A 15,281-nucleotide genomic window follows, 5' to 3' on the forward strand; every position below is an offset into this window, starting at 1 on the left:
CCGCTCAAACCTTGCGGGTGACAAAGGACCGGTCCACTGCCTGCCTCTAGTGGAGTGTGTTTCATCTGGCCCGCAACCACAAGATCTTGCTCGCCACCGGCCCAGTGCGCATTTCTGTGCTTAGGCTGTTGACTGTGAGAGTGCCTCACTGCAGCGGACGTTAGGGGCTGTGCCGCATTGCCCTGCCCTTATACCCTCACCACGGTCTGCTGACTGCTTTTGGCCTCCGACTGCCTGGGCTAACCAACTGTCGTCTCACGTCTCGCAGTTTCACAGCCATCCACTTTTGGAGAACGAAAAAAAACATCGTCTCAAAGCACACGACTACCAACAAGCGTGGCGGAACAGTACAGCCCATCTCGCCAGCGGTCGTTGGCTGGCTCCATGGCACCATACCACATACAGGGAGTCCCCACAGCCCAGAGCGGCGCGTCTCCACTCTCCAACACTGTGCACCCTTCCACTTACTGGCTTTGCTGCTGTAGCGCAACTCAGAGAGCAGGCGGCGTGGCAACGCTCTCAGTCTGGACATGCGACGGGCGGATATGGAACATGCTGATGGACCGAGGTGCTTGACGACAATGGCCCCCACCCAATGCACAGTTTGTAGCAGTAGTGTATGCACACGTGGGAGCAGCCGTCCCTACTCTCATTCTCCAGCCATGTATATTCAGTAGTAGCAAACTGGATCTATTAGCGCACCGCACACGCCCCTGCGAAAGTGAGCGTGGGACGTGGGTCGTTGGAGCATGCAACAGGCATGCCGAGACGCGAGAGCGTCGACATCGGTGCGTCATCGCTATTCGGTGTGGCCACGCCTCTCACACGTCCAGGCTCATCGCGGAACCGAAAACGGGGAGGCAGCCAAGAGGGAAGACACGCTGATGTCAGCCGTTCCGGCGGTGGGCCAAGTCAGGCAACACACACCATACATGTCTCTTGTCAGTCATCAGGTGTCAGTTTCGAGAGTTCCAAGAGCTACTCTCCCCTACTCCTGCTCTCGGTCAAACCTCCCCGTAATGTACATACGTAGTAGAAACACGGCCTGACGGCGGACGCCACGCTGGATTCAGCATGCACTCATGGCGATTGGCCAGCAGCGGCCAGAGACTGTCCACTAGCAAAAGGGCCGCGCATGTAGGCCAACGCGCGGGACGCGCGACGAGCCAGTCGGGAGTCGATTACGTGGTCTCGTGAGCGCAATGCGTTACATGGGTACCGAGTGACGAGTGCAGGGGACAAAGTATATGTGTATACGAGGCCAAGTTGGATATTGCCGCCGCCGCCGCCACCGGCTGCTGCTGCTGATCGCTCATTGATGACACGTGGATTCATCGGGTACAAGCACGAGGTTGGGAAAGAAATTACACTTGCCCCCGCCCACACCTGTGCCGGCGCCTACCCTCCGCACCCGTGCATCCCACAGGGAGTGCAATACATGTGGCTGCTCTTCAGTGAGCTAGCTTGGGCTGGGCGGAGGTAGGGGAAACAGGATCTAGTCTAGCCGATAAGAGATAGAAACAAAAGGTAGCTGCGAGAACAAGCCAAACATCGAGAATCGATGCGAAATAGCGTGGTGCCCGGGCTCGGGCCACATGGATCACCATACGAAGTCAAACGTGCCCGAAGGGATGTACAGGAATCTGGTGGAGGTCGGTGCAAGCGCACAAAGAGGCGACGACGACAGCGAGTCGATCGCAGGTGTGGCAGGCGGGCGGGTGTTACGCTGGGAGGGGGAACAAGTGGAGAAGTGCCCTCTGCTGCCGTGGCATCACATCACAGGACACCACATCACATGACGCAGCACTTGGACGGCTCAGGCTCCTTGCCCGTCTCCTGCGTCTCGCGCTCGGTCTCCTGCAGCATCAACTCGAACACCTTGACTGTACCACATCGCACCCAAGGAATAAAGACAAATGAAACATCAGCGACAAAGGCAGGCCAGGTGCGAAGCGCGCTGGAGACCAGGGGCAATAAAGGGCTCACCGACGTTGGCATTATGCCGCGCTGATACTTCAACCCATGCTGACTTGAGCTGCTGCGCCAAGTCCTTGCCTTCGTCCTCTGACACTTGTCTGTGCGAAAGGGAATGGCACGGGTTCGTGTGGTGGTATAGAAAAGAGACGTAGCGCGTGCCATTTAGCAAACGAGTTCCGGCCACTGCGAGCCATGATAAGAAAGACAAGACGGGGCGCTGACAGAAACGCACCTCTGGACGTGCAAGTCGCTCTTTTGCCCTACGATAACGCACGGTACGCTCTCGGTGCCCGTGTAATTGAGGATCTTGTCGTACACTGTCTGGATCATGTCGAACGAGTTGCGCGATGCGATGCTGTACACGAGCACGTACCCGTGGATCCCGATCGCATGCTTCGAGTTGAGGATCGAGTATTCGTCCTGCCAGCGTTGAATTGCAGCGTATGGTAGGGTACGCGGCCCCCGGGGGGGGGGAAGGTTGGTTTGGCATCAGCTGACCTTTGCCGCTATCGCGAATGAGCGCGCCTCCTACACCCTTTGTCCCCTCTCTCTCACCTGCCCTGCAGTGTCGATGATATCGCAGTCGAAATCCTGGCCCTTGTAGCGGATCTTCTTGTTGAATATGTTCTCGATAGTCGGGTAGTACGAGTCGACGAACGCATCCTCGACGTAGCGCACGACGAGAGAGGATTTGCCTGTGCATGCGTGCAGCGTCGGCGCGCGCGAGTCCAGGCAATTCGAGGAGCGGGTGCATGGAAGGAATGCCAAGGGAAGGAAAGAGAGGGGGGGCAATGTCAATTTCCCATGTAGAGCCCCGAGTTGAACCTGCCGACCAAGGCGGACGCACCGACTGATCGCGAGCCCAAGACGGCGATCTTTCTCCTCCTTGGTTCCGTCATGTTTATCGCTGATCCCTGTTTCTCTTAGGCTCTCTCTCTTTCAAACGTCCCTGGCGATGTCACGAGTGTGGAGAGCACGAGACACGGAGAGCGAGGCCGCTGCTGTTTTCCTTTTTGTCGCTGTCGTAGTTGGTTCGCGATTCTCGCACGTGCCAACACAGCAGCTCCTTGATTGCGAAGGCAGTTCACGGTTCTCGATCCTTCTTTTGAGAGAGCGATAGCGTCACGGAATCAAGACAAGTCTGCGGGTCTGCAGCGAGGAGATGGCGTGCGACGAGATATGTGCAACTGCAGCGCTGAGCAGCAAAAGGGGTGTTGCGATCGGGCGGGAGGGGCGGTCGCGTGACGTGGGCGTGGCGTGCGACACTACCTGTTGCGGGCCGCAGGGACGGAGGATGAGATACGTGCGAACGAGAGGGGGGCCCCTGTTATTTTAGTATATGCGATGACTGTATCTTGCTGGCCGGATCCAATTTGTCTCGGCTGCGAAGAGCTTGCACGGAAGGGTAGAAGCCCGGACTTGTTTGCATTGAAGTGGGAGCAGTCAGCAAGCAGTACGCCAGTCGCAGAGGGAGAGTCCAGAGAGAGTCTAGCGGGTCTCTCACGAGGATGAGCCGCTGCTCTTTGCACGTACGTGCCCTAGGTGGGGAACCCCATTGTAGGGTTGGATGGCTCTAGGGTTACGTATCAACCACCGGTTAAACCCGTCGCTGCAGCCCACCAGCCCACCATATCCATCACACCTCCAATCAGATCCCAGGTAGCCCAGACACAACCAGAATGCTTCTTGGCTGTTCACGCCCCGCTGGGGACCCAGGATAGAGAGAAAGGGAGAGCGAGAATGTGTGTGTGCGTGTGTGCCACTTTAAATATAGCGTCGGTGCTCGCTCCCGGAGATGGTGCCTGCCCGAACGACGAAGCATGTGCCCATACGCGTGACCTAGAGAAGGGGGCGTCGGCGCCAGCAGCGACATCACTTTGGCCATGGTACGCACTGCTCAGCTGTGGGAGTGGAGTCTGCATAGAACCACCACCAGCGCCAGTAGCAGCCGCCATGCTTTGCCCGATGGACGATGGCCTAGTGCACAAGGTGAGACAGCACTGTACACATTACACTTTGAGCCCTGTATAAGATCCGAGTGAATGCTCGCTCGTTCGCTTACACGCCCGCCTCGCCTGTCTCTTACTTTCTCCGGTGCATGTGCTTACACTGCGCCTCTGCAGACGTGTTGCACGCTCCGACCACGCGTCTGCACGGCTACGCGACCGCTCATGTGCCAAACGCTCTTCCCTCCTGGGCCAACTTCAATGCTTTCGCAGACGGCCCGCAAGACACGCGAACTCACGCAGGCTACGAAAGCGAACAGCAGGAGAAGGAGCTAGAGGACGGCGCTGTTGCCGGCGCGGCCCAGCAGCACGCAACAGAAAAGCAGCCTGCAAACGGCACAGCGCTAGGCACGCAGCGAGCCTGTGCTCGCGGCGCCGAAGAACAGCATCCCACCACTCAACCGGCCCTTCCCGCTGAGGCAAATGAACATGCAGCGTCCGGCGCAGCGTCGTTCGACGCTGCTGCCGTCCAAGCTGGCGGCGCGAATGCCTCTTTCACTTCTGCTTCCACCTCTAGGCGACGCGTCAATAGCCGCTTAAACGCTGTAGAGAAACGCGCCTTTGCGCGCTTGCTCAAGCTGAGCGGCTTTGTCGGTGAAGCGCCATCAGAAGCAGCGAGTACTGACGCAGGCGCGCAGGGCGGCACGCAAGAATCCATCGTGCCCTCCAGCTTCCCCGAAGAACAAGAGGAGGACTCTGTCAGGCCGCTGCAACCAGCTGCACAGCACTCTGGTGACGCTCATCAGATGGACGCAGGTCGGCCTGGCCCAACCGATCCGGCGCGCGCGGAGAGGCTCTTCGTGACGCTTGCAGCCAACATGCTACCCGAGCGCGATGTTGAGTGGCTCCAGGACGTCGCAAAGGGTTCGTGGCTCGATTCATCGGGGTGAGTCTTGTCTTTCCACTTTCACATCCGCAAGCACCGATCGTGCGGCATCAGCAGCAGCGGGCACTCATGTGTAGCTCATCCTACTGCCAGAAACATCCACCTAGCGCCTCAAGCGCTCCTCACGCCACCTCCATCTCGGCATTCGTATCTTCCGATTGAACACGCTGACAGCGCATCGGCAGCGCAACAACAGCAGCAGCAGCATGCTCGCCCTCCGACGCGCGCCGCGTGCCTGCAGATCGCGAATGATGCGCATGGCTCTGGGCGCGCCGCGCCCACTCACGCACTCTTGCCCTTCCCGGAGCACTGGCGCCGCCGCGAGCCGAGCACGGCGCAGCTCGCACGCCGCGCTGACGCGCGCAAGGCCCGCGAGCGCAAGGCGCGCGCACAGCGTTTCCGCGACCACATCCTTGGCCGGCTGTGGGGCTCGTCGCAGCCACGGCTAGCCCAACCGCAGGAGGAGACTGTGTCGACGCCGGCGCCGAGGAAGAAGAAGCAGAGCAGAGCGCGGTCTGCTGTGGCCGCGAGCGGACGCGTCGCACAGCAGAGGCGGCGTCGTCGACAACAACAGCAGCAGCAACAGCAGCAGCGGCAGCGACAGCTAGCGCAAGGCAACGTAAAGAGCCGACGCAGCAGCAGCAGCTTTTCCGAGTCGCCCCCGCTCGCTAAATCACAGTCGCCGACGAAGAGCCTTAGCCACTTGCGTGCGAGCGGTGTAAGCGCAAGCGCGGGCCCGGGCCCGGGCTCTCTCTGGGCCAAATTCGTCGGGACGCTCGCGTGGGGACGCAGGCTTGCGAATGTGCGCGCGCAGACGCAAAAGCCTGTAAGGAAAGGTGCTGCTGCTACCGCGAGCAGCAAGCGCCGCGACTCTGCACGCAACAAGAGGAACGCGGCATCCAGTGCCGAGCCATTGACGACCCGGTCCGACAAGTGCAGGCGCATCGGCTCCGATAACGAGTCGGGCTACGAGGCCGATGCAGTGCACAGTGTCTCTTCAGCTGATGCCGTGCCCATGGTGTCCGAGCACACTGAGGCAGATAGTGCTCTAATGACAGCGTTTGGAGCGTCAGCACGAGCACAAGCAAGTCGGACAACCATGACATCGCGCGATGGCGTCTCTCCGCGCCGAGCTGTAGGCGGAGAAGCAAGAGTGAAAGGACGGTCGGCCGCCTCCATGAATCGAGATCACGACAGTCTGCGAAGGGCAACGCGGGAGCGCAGATCTGCTCCTGCTCGGCCATGGTGGATGGTGCAGCATGAGCATGAGGACGAGAATGAGGATCCGGACGGCAAGTACGCCAGTCCCGCTTCTCCACCTACAGTGCTATCGCTATCAAATCAGCGCAGCGCCCCAGGTGCACATTCGACCGAAGCCCAATCAGGCTCTGGACGAAGCCAGCCGCAAGCAGGGGATGTCCTTGACGATGCGGACCGCCGGCAGCACGGCGGTCCGCGCATCTGCCTGCGGAGGGAGGCGACGAAGAAGGCTCTGCTGTCAGGCGCAATGCGCTTGTCGGATGCTTCACGCTCAGAAGAAGACGATGCGGTGCTCACGGCTAGAGATGGCAGGCAGAGTGAAGGAGTACGCCGGGCTGGAGATGGGCACGGAGACGAATGCGGAGCACAGAAATGGCAGGACTCCGGTACAGCAGAGAGTTATCATCGTGCTGAGACTCATACAAAATCTTCAAAGGCTCACTCGTGCGTACCTGATGCGGGTCTGCGCAACGAGGATAACCATGGTGCGAACGAGCATGCGCGGGCATCGCTACAGAGGCCACAGCGACGCGAGGCTTTGGCGCCAGTCTCGACGAAAAGACCAAGGAACCTGCAGCTGTCCAAAGCTTCGACTTCTGCTGCTGCTGCTTCTGACGAAGCCAACGCTGCTGCTTCCACATCTACCAACACCTCGAAGCGTACCGCTGGACGTGCACAATATGAGCCTACAACGACCGGACGAAAGAACGCATCTCCAGTGCCTCGTAGCTCTACGAAGGCGCAGCCTGACCTGCGCCATATTTCTGCGCTGCGCAAGCCGGACGCTCCGCCAGCTACCAAGCGGGCTCGGGTAAGCTTCGCTGGGTTCGATCCTCCCGCTGCTGCTGCAGTCCGTCGGCCAGCGACTACCAATGGTTCAGACGCCGACGCCCTCCGTGGTCCTCGGGATCCCGGACCTCAGTTAAGAACTCAAGAAGCGAGCAGTGCCTCCGAAGATGAGTTCGATTCCCTCCTCCTAGAGCCGCTCGCCGATCTGCAGACCCCGCGCAAAGGAAGTGACCCGCAGCTCGCTGGGCAGATGTCGAGGAACTCACTGCCCAGTGAAGGAGGTGCAGTCGCAGGCGCGAGTGTAGTCACAGGCTTGGAGCATACGCTCATGCAATTTGCACTGCGACCGGACGCCATGGCGTTGCTCGTGCTCATGCGCCAGCTCGCAGACGTCAGCGTCAACGGCAGCCACACGGCCACGGGCGAGCGCATGTCGCGCCAAGCGCTGCTTTCAAGGCTGCGCGCGATCGCGGCCGTCTTGGATGGTTATCCCGAGGAGGTGCAGCTTCCCTGTCCCGGCAAAGAACGGCTGGCAACACCGGACCCTGCACCAGTTTGCAGATCTCCCAATCCCGCGGCTTCTTCCTGCGCTCCGCCGCCTCAGCGAGCAGGTGTGCGTACTGTCCACCCTCTAAGAACGAAGAAAATTGCATCGTGTCCTTCAAAAGGTTCTGCTCTTCCCGCACGCAAAAGAATCCGAGGGGTAACGCTGCAATTGCAAACGAAATCCAAGCCACAAGCAGGCTCCATGGAAGAGAAAGAAGTCACCGCCACTTCTCTTACTCGTGTGCCGGCTGCAAATCTCAAGGACAACGAGACGCCGACGTCGGCAGAATCTCCAGCTCGGCCCAAGGGTCCATTCGCTTCGGGAAGGGGGAAAGCGAACGCGGTCCCCATGCAGCTCGCCCCTGCTCCTGAACGCTTGCGGCGCGGGGCTGCTCTCAAGGCTGCTGCAATGACCAGCAAGCTGTTCCACGATCCTTGGCAACTGATGGAGGCGCGTATTGCAGCAGCAGCAGCAGCAACAGCAACAGCAACAGCAGCTTCCACTTCACCGACACGCAGAGAGCCCAAGTCACTTACCCCCGCTGAATGCTCGCCCTTGTGCAAGGCCTTGCCGTCCGCCGCTACCAACATCCTACATTCGAGCACGCCGCTTGATGCAGCATCACAGAGCGAACCTGTGGGCGACGCGCGAAACGAATCGGCGCGGGAGCGATCTCCGTCTCCGAGCGAAAGGCCGACGGCTCCCCTGCTTGCATTCACTCCTGACTTACCCAGTGAGGAGCTCATGGAGCCCAGCTTCTACACAGACTTGCCCAGGACGAGGTCACAGCCTTCCGGCTTGACGCACGATACTCATTGAATGATAAATGCTCATGCAATTTCGATGGACTGTGCTGTTGCAAACTATTTTCGGGGTATCTAAGAGAGTGAATTAACCCTCTGGGTATCGTGCCCTTCGTATCTAAGCGAGGACATTGAAGGCTCCTAATCTTCTTCCTCTTCTTCTTCAATGGTCGGCCTAAATGTTGGCGCAGCTGCCGTCCGAATGCGGCTGCCAGCAGATAGCGCTGCGAGGGTGCTTGCGCCGGCCTCACCTTGAATAGGAAGCCCGTCCGATGATGGAGCAGACGTAGAAATGATCCTCGGTGCAGTCTCAGACCCGAGCGAGGGTGGAGTGAAGAGCGAGCGCATGGATTTCGGGCGGACTTCATCAGCAGCATTTATCGAGCCGGACCCCAGTAAGATTCGGCTTGCGTACGGCGAGTCGGCAGCAGCACGGCTCCCCCAGGTCCAATTCGCCATGGCGCTGCTGGCTGCCGTCTGGCCAAGGCCACCAAGGTACGCCGGCTCCTCGTCCTCGTCTTCCCACACGTCATCTTCACTCTGCGCAAAGACGTCCCGGAGCTTGGGCCGAAGAGTGTCGATGATTTCGCTCTTGGAAGGCTCATCGTCGATGCGGCCTTCCCAATGTGGCGGGGGCTTGCCCCAGCTCCGCATCCAAGTGGGAACGTGAGGCTGCAAGTGCGAATGGCCGTGTCCGTTGCCATGGCCGTGTGCACCTTCTTTGCTGGACGATATGTTCATAGAAGTCGGCGGTTTGAAGCTCGTGCGGGTTTTGTGCGCCAAAAATTGGGTCTTGAAATGCCCGCTTCCGTAGTTTTCGTGGCCCTCTCGAGAATCAGATGATTTGCGCGGTGCATGCGATAGCCGCGGAGTTTCAGCCGCCAAGGAGTCATCAAGCTCAGCCCCCGTCAACTCGGCTGAGTCTGTCTTCGAGTGTCGACGCGAGTGGCTTGCGCTGGTTGAGTAAACGCGGTGCCGTTGGACAATTGTACCGCCTTCTGAACTAGCTCGCCGACGATGGCGCAGGCTCCCGGCGTATTCTCCTCGCAGTTGTTTGACTCCTGAGCCAGAGCTACTAGCAGACCCCTTTCTTCCGTGCAGGCCCGAAGCTTTACGTCCCACGGAATGGATGCTCGACGGGCGACTGTTCTGCCGGACAGAAATTCCGATACCATCTTGACCTGTAGCGGCAAGAACAATCGTGCTCGCACTTTGCCTGCGAATCGTGGATGGTCTCCTGTAAATACTGTTGGAAGAGCTCATACGACTGACGCTTGCGCGCATGGGGCTATGCGGCACACCGCTGACCCTTCGCATCGAGCCTTGAGGATATGGCGCGGACCGCTTTCGCATGCTTCCAACCTGAATGGGTGCGAGCGAAGCCGACTCTTGTCCAAGCTTACCACTCTTCTTTTTTTTACCTTTCGCTGGGAAAGGGTTTGATTGTTCTGGCTTGCCTTCCGATCCGAGCCACGTGCGCACAGTTGCCATGAACTTGGAACGACGGAACTTCGACTTGCCAGTGTCGACGGTGTTGGTCGTAGATGCAGCGGTTGAAACGGAATTCATGGAGACGGAAAATGAGAGTGCCGTGTTGCGCGCATCACTGATTGCCGAGCTGCTGGGAGAAGTGGACTGATCGGTCACGGGATCCAAGGTGTCCAATCGCATAGAGCTGACGCGCGGTGACAGTTCAGGCGTGCGCGCATTTTTCTTCGGCGAATCGGTCATGCTGGGCGAATCATCTTTGGAACCGCGTCGGACTTGACCCACCCCAGGACGCTTGCTAAACAGCGCAGAGCTAGGACTCTTGGACCGCTCTAACTTGTTCGATGCAGACGCATCCTCATCAACGAGCCGCTCTTTCGAAATTCCAGCCAGCACGTTCGTGAGCTGACGCATAGTAAAGGACGTCGAACGTTGCCGGGTAGCTGCAGGAGCGGCTGGGCGGGAAGACTTGTCTGGAGGCGGCGTTTCCAGAGTCTCGCTTGGAGTAGTCGCGTGGCTCGTCTCACCAACACTCGCAGCGATCATCGTCTTGCTTCGCCGTGGCGTTGTATCGGAGCCCGTCGAGGAGCTAGACTGATCCACGAGAGAAGAGATATTTTTCTTGGAGCGCGAAAGAGAAGGCGGCAGCGGGCCTGAGAAGCTGCAGTCTTTACTGCGCTGGGAGGGCCTGACTTTAAAGAGGTCGTTCAGTGACTCTTTGGGTGGCACCGGCGGCGCTCCGAGGCCCGAAAGGATCTCCAGGGTAGAGTCCGGGACGGGAGGGAGGCTGGAAGGCGCAATGGAAGTGTTGGTTGATGACCCTGCTGACGCTGGCCTGGTTCCAAAGGTCGATATAGGCTGTATTGAGGGAGAAGAACAAGCGGCTTGGCCAATACTAGTCGCAAGCGCGGTATTGTATTGCATGAGCAGTGCCTGCTTCTCGTCTGCCTTCCTCTTGAGCAGCCACCAAAGCGCACCACTCGAATCGCAAGCATCGTTCATGACGCTGTGGACGACCTGTCCGACGTCCAAGCCCAGCGCCGATAAGCTAGCGAGCAGATTCTGCTCGACGAGCGTACTAAATAACGTAGGCTGCAAGAGCTTTAGGAGCGCGGAATAGTCCTCAGGCCTGCCGGACAAGTCGGGTGTCGGTGCGTGGTGATCAGAGAGAACAACTGAGGAGGTTGAGCGTCGTTTGGAACGTGATGGAGTGCGGTGGTGACCACCATTGCCAGCACCGCGATTTGAATGCTGTGAGTGGTTGCACTCTGGTGGTGCTGATGTCGAGCTGGGTAATACAGGCGCAGCGCATTTGTCTGGCTCCTGATTGTCCTCCACTCTCTCTTGCCCTTCATCGTCTTTTTCCTGTTCCGGCGTGTTCAGTACCGAGTCTGAAGTGGAGAAAGAATCAGCGCTGACGCTCTCCGTATGCGTCGGAAGCTCTCTCAAAGCAGCCGTGTTGCCGTGAGGGACCTTCGACGAGCCGTCACTCCCTATCGAGCCTTCCCGCTTCAGGGCTGTGCCCGGTAAAGTTGCGTGTGAATCGTTGCGCGCAGAACCGAGGCTTGGTCTTTTGCTCCTCTTGCTACTGCCGCAGTTGCAGGTGGTAGATAATGACATCAATGAATCAACGCCGGCGACCGCACGCGCGCTTGGACTAGTTTGTTCTACGTCCTTGGTCTCGGGAGGTGACGGAAGAGAAAGTGGTGTTTGCGGCAGCTCCTTGCCATCAAGTCGTTCCCGCTTCGCACCCTTCCGCTTGCTTCCGAACTCGGCGCATTTATTGCCATCATGTGCGAAGCCAGAGACGTCATCACCACGATCTCTTTCACTCCTCAGGAAATGCTCAGCCTCGCTCAAGAACGATATGCCTGAGGTCTCCGAGGTTCGACTCTGGATGGGGCTGAGACTGCTGCCCAAATCGTACTCGGAGCTGCCTGCTACTTCAGCATCCGTATCGGCATCGCCATAGCCGATAGCCGAGAGGTAGCTGACGTTCGCCGCGGATGCTGATGCGGAAACTGAAGGCGATGATGAAAAGGGGTCTTCATCGACTGTGGTCATGCCCATCGCGCTCGTCGCTGTTGTCTGCGTTGTTGCTAACCCAGAAGCTGGGGGGATGATCTTGGTGAACCAGGGATGAGAAAGAATTTCTGGAATCGACGGACGCGAAGACGGGTTCTTTACCAGGATGGACGTGATCAGATTTGTCGCTTCTGCGTGAAAGGTGAGCAATCAAGACGTTTTAAGTGTGACTGCCAAGGCAAGAACCATCCACAAGACAGAACAAACCTTCGCTTAAGCCGGAAGGTATCTCGAATTCGCCTTGGAGGATCTTTCCCTTCATGACTTCCTCGTCATCGTCATCGAAAGGTAAGGCACCACAGAGTAGGGCGTACAGTATAATGCCTAGGGACCAAAGGTCGACCTCTACAAACAGCAGATTCCAGGAGTATGGCGTTATTAGACGCAACTTTTCAAACGAGGAAGGACCTACTCACGCTTGCCTAAATACTTCTTTCCCGCAAGCATCTCCGGCGCTGCATATCCAGTGGTACCACAAAAAGTGTCCATCAAGCGTCTCTCTTCGAACTCGCGTGTGAAACCAAAATCGCCCAGCTTGACGTTGCACCTCTCGTCGAGTAGCACATTTTCCAGCTTCAAATCGCGATGGACTATTCCTTTGTCGTGCACATAGGCGACGGCCAGGCAGAGTTGGCCGAAGATCCTGCGACCTTCGTGCTCCGAAAGGCAGCCTGTTGGCGATTCGATCAGGTAGTCGTAGAGTTCTCCCCCTGCGCAAAGCTCTGACACCATCCAGATGTAGTTCTCCGTCGCCAATACCTCGTATAGCTGCATGACGTGCGGGTGGTGCAAACGCCGGTGATGATGAATTTCTCGGATGAGCGACTGCATCGCACCGGCGGACTTGGGGATTTGCTTGATCGCGACACGCGAGTTGGGGATTAGACGATGAGAGCCGAGGCGCACTTTTCCAAATGTTCCTTCCCCAATCGGGCGGCCGAGTGTGTAGTTGCCTATCGAACGAAGGCGTGAAGAGGAAAGCTCCTTGCCTAGTTCTTGATAGGCGCTCGCGAGCGCTGCGGTGGACAAGGGGCCCGCCATGTTAGAAGCTGCGAAACCCGAGCCGATGCTGGTGCCTGCTGGTATCGAGCTGGCGCCTCGTCCAGAGGGACCGGCCATGTGACTGATGCTAGGCGCTGTGGAAGCGAAAGATGACGCGGAGTCAGAGGCCGCTACGAAGACGCGCTTGTGGGCCGCTTGAGCCCCTGCGCCTCGAACGGATGGCATTTCGATCAGCAACTGTTGCAATCGCCAGCAATGAGGCGCTTGGTAGGTATTGGAGTGACTTAAGCCTTCTCAAGGATCTGATTGTTGATGAGCGAGCGTTAAACGCGCACGGTTGTAGATATGATTGGAGTCCGGAACGGAGTCGACTGGGCTAGGATCAAGCGTGATTCTAGCGCCAGCAAGGTCACTTCTGCATGGCTCTGAACTGCCTAGACGAGACGCGCTCCGGTAGCGCGTGCAGAGCGCAGGGGAGACCGAGAATGGCACATGTAGATGGACAAGATGCTGTACAAGGGAGCTGGAAATCTAGAATTCAAACTCCTCGTGCTGGTCCATCCAGGATCCTGTTGTCAACTCGCGAGTCGCGTACGGTTCAGCCCACAATCAAAGATAGCTTCGATGGAATACGGGGACTCCCCCATACTTACGCGTCTCAACCATTCCACTAACAGATTGGCAGACTTGATCACGTGATCTTATCTCACACTGCTTATCATAACCGTCGAGCTGCCTCTGACGCAATTGGTTGCGCAAGAGCTAAGCTGGTCAATATGACCCCTACCAGCTCGATTGATCATGCGTTAATGGATAGTATGCATCATCTGGCGTGTTCGGTTCGACGCTTTCGCTGGATCTAGTGAGAAAGCGACAGCCAAGGTGTTTTATTGGTACGGGCAACAATTTGTGGGTAATAGGCATGTCGGCGGTGTCGGAGCCTCTTAATCGACTGGCGGGCCTGGCTGCACATTGCTGCCTCTTGTCTGAGCATAATTCCGCACTTGCTCTAACCTTTCCCCAACGAACAGGAGTCGGCTGGCCTATCAGACCAGACCTTTCCTTGCATGTCATTGGATTGTTTCGTTCACACACCGCAAACGGCCAACATGGTGCACGTCATGGGGCCATCAGGCCGGCAAGCAAATGCAGCCACCTTCGGCTCGGCAAGCTTTCAGGCTTGGAGAAAAGAGTCCGCTGAAAAGTTACATCCTCAAGGTCACCCACGCTCTCTACAAATCATCCAGGATGACTATCGTCTCGGCTTCAAGGTGTACCAGGAGCTTCCTTGCGAAATTGTGAGCAGACCATGTGCGACCTCTGGGACGCCACCGGCACATGGTGACTTTAGTTCCAAGTTTACCAGCCGCTGCTGCTTCCAATCCTCTTCAGATCACTGATACATTCTTGATTTATAATGCCAAAGTAGAAAATGGAGAGCGGGAGGAAGATGACGAGCAACTCAGGGCCATGACTACCGTGAGTTGTACTGCCTACGTAGGCGCGATTGTCCCCCGCACGGCTGCTCACGATATGTTGCTTTCCTGGCTCTCACTGAGCAGCTCCGCAATCTGGCGCGCAAATTGCAGGACGGCACCTGAAAATATCCTCAGTATCCTACCTGAACCCTCTCACTCCTCCAGATCCACCTTTACTGCTACCGAAGTAAGAGCCACGAACCCAGCAGACATCACAGCTCTGACACGCTGGCTGTCACAACCCTCAACGGGCCAAGATCCTAAGTCGAATGCTCAAAGAAGCGGGTATTCCACGCGGTCTAATGATTACTGACCCACATAGCACTAGGAAGAGCATGTGCATGGATATCTTCTAAGAAGCACTGCCCGTCAGGTGCAGAGTCCGGTAAGATCACTAGCAGCGAAGGCGCTGACACAGGGTGCTCATTTGCTTGTGAATCCATTGTAGGCAAAACTACCGCCACCGCCTACTCCATGTTTACCGTGTTATCCGACTCGAAGCCGAGAAATGTCGGAAGGCGCTGCGTGGTGGCCTTCCCCGCCTGTCCCGGGTGCAACGGCGCGCGAGGATTCTGAGGTAAGCATGTCAGGACCGGAAACGCTTTCCACAAGGCCCTTATCCACTTCTTCTGGTGACTCTGCTGTCGGAAATTTAATCCAAGCCGGATCACGAGCTACAGTCCAGCCGCAGGATGGAGCGTGTGTCTAGTGGACGCGTGGCGGGCTTGAGGGCAAAGCGCAAGCCTGGCGACACGTGCTGAAAGGATTGCACTGTTTCCATCCGGATTCTCTCTCTCCTAAAAGCTGAGAACACTAGAGATTGAAGCATAGAAGATCTAAAGATTGCACGGCGAGAAGGAGCTCAGTCCAAAATGCTCGCCACAGTTGCAGGTAATTCTACTTCCCAAAGCATACGACATTGGCATTCCACGCTGCCTCGCGCAATTTCCTCACTCACGG

At 57.7% G+C, this 15,281-nt stretch overlaps 5 protein-coding genes across 5 annotated transcripts; 2 read left to right on the forward strand and 3 right to left on the reverse strand.

Annotated features, from left to right (window-relative positions):
• Positions 1 to 160: 160 nt before the first annotated feature.
• On the reverse strand, positions 161 to 646 carry K437DRAFT_41529 (uncharacterized protein). Its single transcript, XM_013384873.1, has one exon. The coding sequence runs from the start codon at positions 530 to 532 to the stop codon at positions 197 to 199; it is 336 nt and encodes a 111-aa protein (XP_013240327.1). The 5' UTR covers positions 533 to 646; the 3' UTR covers positions 161 to 196.
• A 680-nt stretch (positions 647 to 1,326) lies between these two features.
• K437DRAFT_259833 (putative ras-related GTP-binding protein) lies at positions 1,327 to 3,360 on the reverse strand. The gene is made up of 5 exons (XM_013384874.1): positions 2,825 to 3,360; positions 2,533 to 2,672; positions 2,210 to 2,397; positions 1,987 to 2,075; positions 1,327 to 1,883 (listed from the first exon to the last, which is right to left on the reverse strand). The coding sequence occupies exons 1-5, from the start codon at positions 2,874 to 2,876 to the stop codon at positions 1,792 to 1,794; spliced, it is 561 nt and encodes a 186-aa protein (XP_013240328.1). The 5' UTR covers positions 2,877 to 3,360; the 3' UTR covers positions 1,327 to 1,791.
• A 317-nt stretch (positions 3,361 to 3,677) lies between these two features.
• On the forward strand, positions 3,678 to 8,353 carry K437DRAFT_276596 (uncharacterized protein). The gene is made up of 3 exons (XM_013384875.1): positions 3,678 to 3,966; positions 4,101 to 4,869; positions 4,963 to 8,353. The coding sequence occupies exons 1-3, from the start codon at positions 3,861 to 3,863 to the stop codon at positions 8,282 to 8,284; spliced, it is 4,197 nt and encodes a 1,398-aa protein (XP_013240329.1). The 5' UTR covers positions 3,678 to 3,860; the 3' UTR covers positions 8,285 to 8,353.
• On the reverse strand, positions 8,314 to 13,357 carry K437DRAFT_259834 (Pkinase-domain-containing protein). The gene is made up of 3 exons (XM_013384876.1): positions 12,258 to 13,357; positions 12,049 to 12,186; positions 8,314 to 11,972 (listed from the first exon to the last, which is right to left on the reverse strand). Exons 1-3 carry the CDS (start codon positions 13,066 to 13,068, stop codon positions 8,410 to 8,412), a joined length of 4,512 nt encoding a protein of 1,503 aa, XP_013240330.1. The 5' UTR covers positions 13,069 to 13,357; the 3' UTR covers positions 8,314 to 8,409.
• Positions 13,358 to 13,952: 595 nt separating this feature from the next.
• On the forward strand, positions 13,953 to 14,444 carry K437DRAFT_270904 (uncharacterized protein; the record flags this gene model as incomplete). Its single annotated transcript, XM_013384877.1, has 3 exons — positions 13,953 to 14,141; positions 14,236 to 14,322; positions 14,406 to 14,444. The coding sequence occupies 3 exons, from the start codon at positions 13,953 to 13,955 to the stop codon at positions 14,442 to 14,444; spliced, it is 315 nt and encodes a 104-aa protein (XP_013240331.1).
• Positions 14,445 to 15,281: the final 837 nt, after the last annotated feature.

Source organism: Tilletiaria anomala, assembly GCF_000711695.1.
Source record: "Tilletiaria anomala UBC 951 chromosome Unknown K437scaffold_142, whole genome shotgun sequence".
Classification (NCBI taxonomy): domain Eukaryota; kingdom Fungi; phylum Basidiomycota; class Exobasidiomycetes; order Georgefischeriales; family Tilletiariaceae; genus Tilletiaria; species Tilletiaria anomala.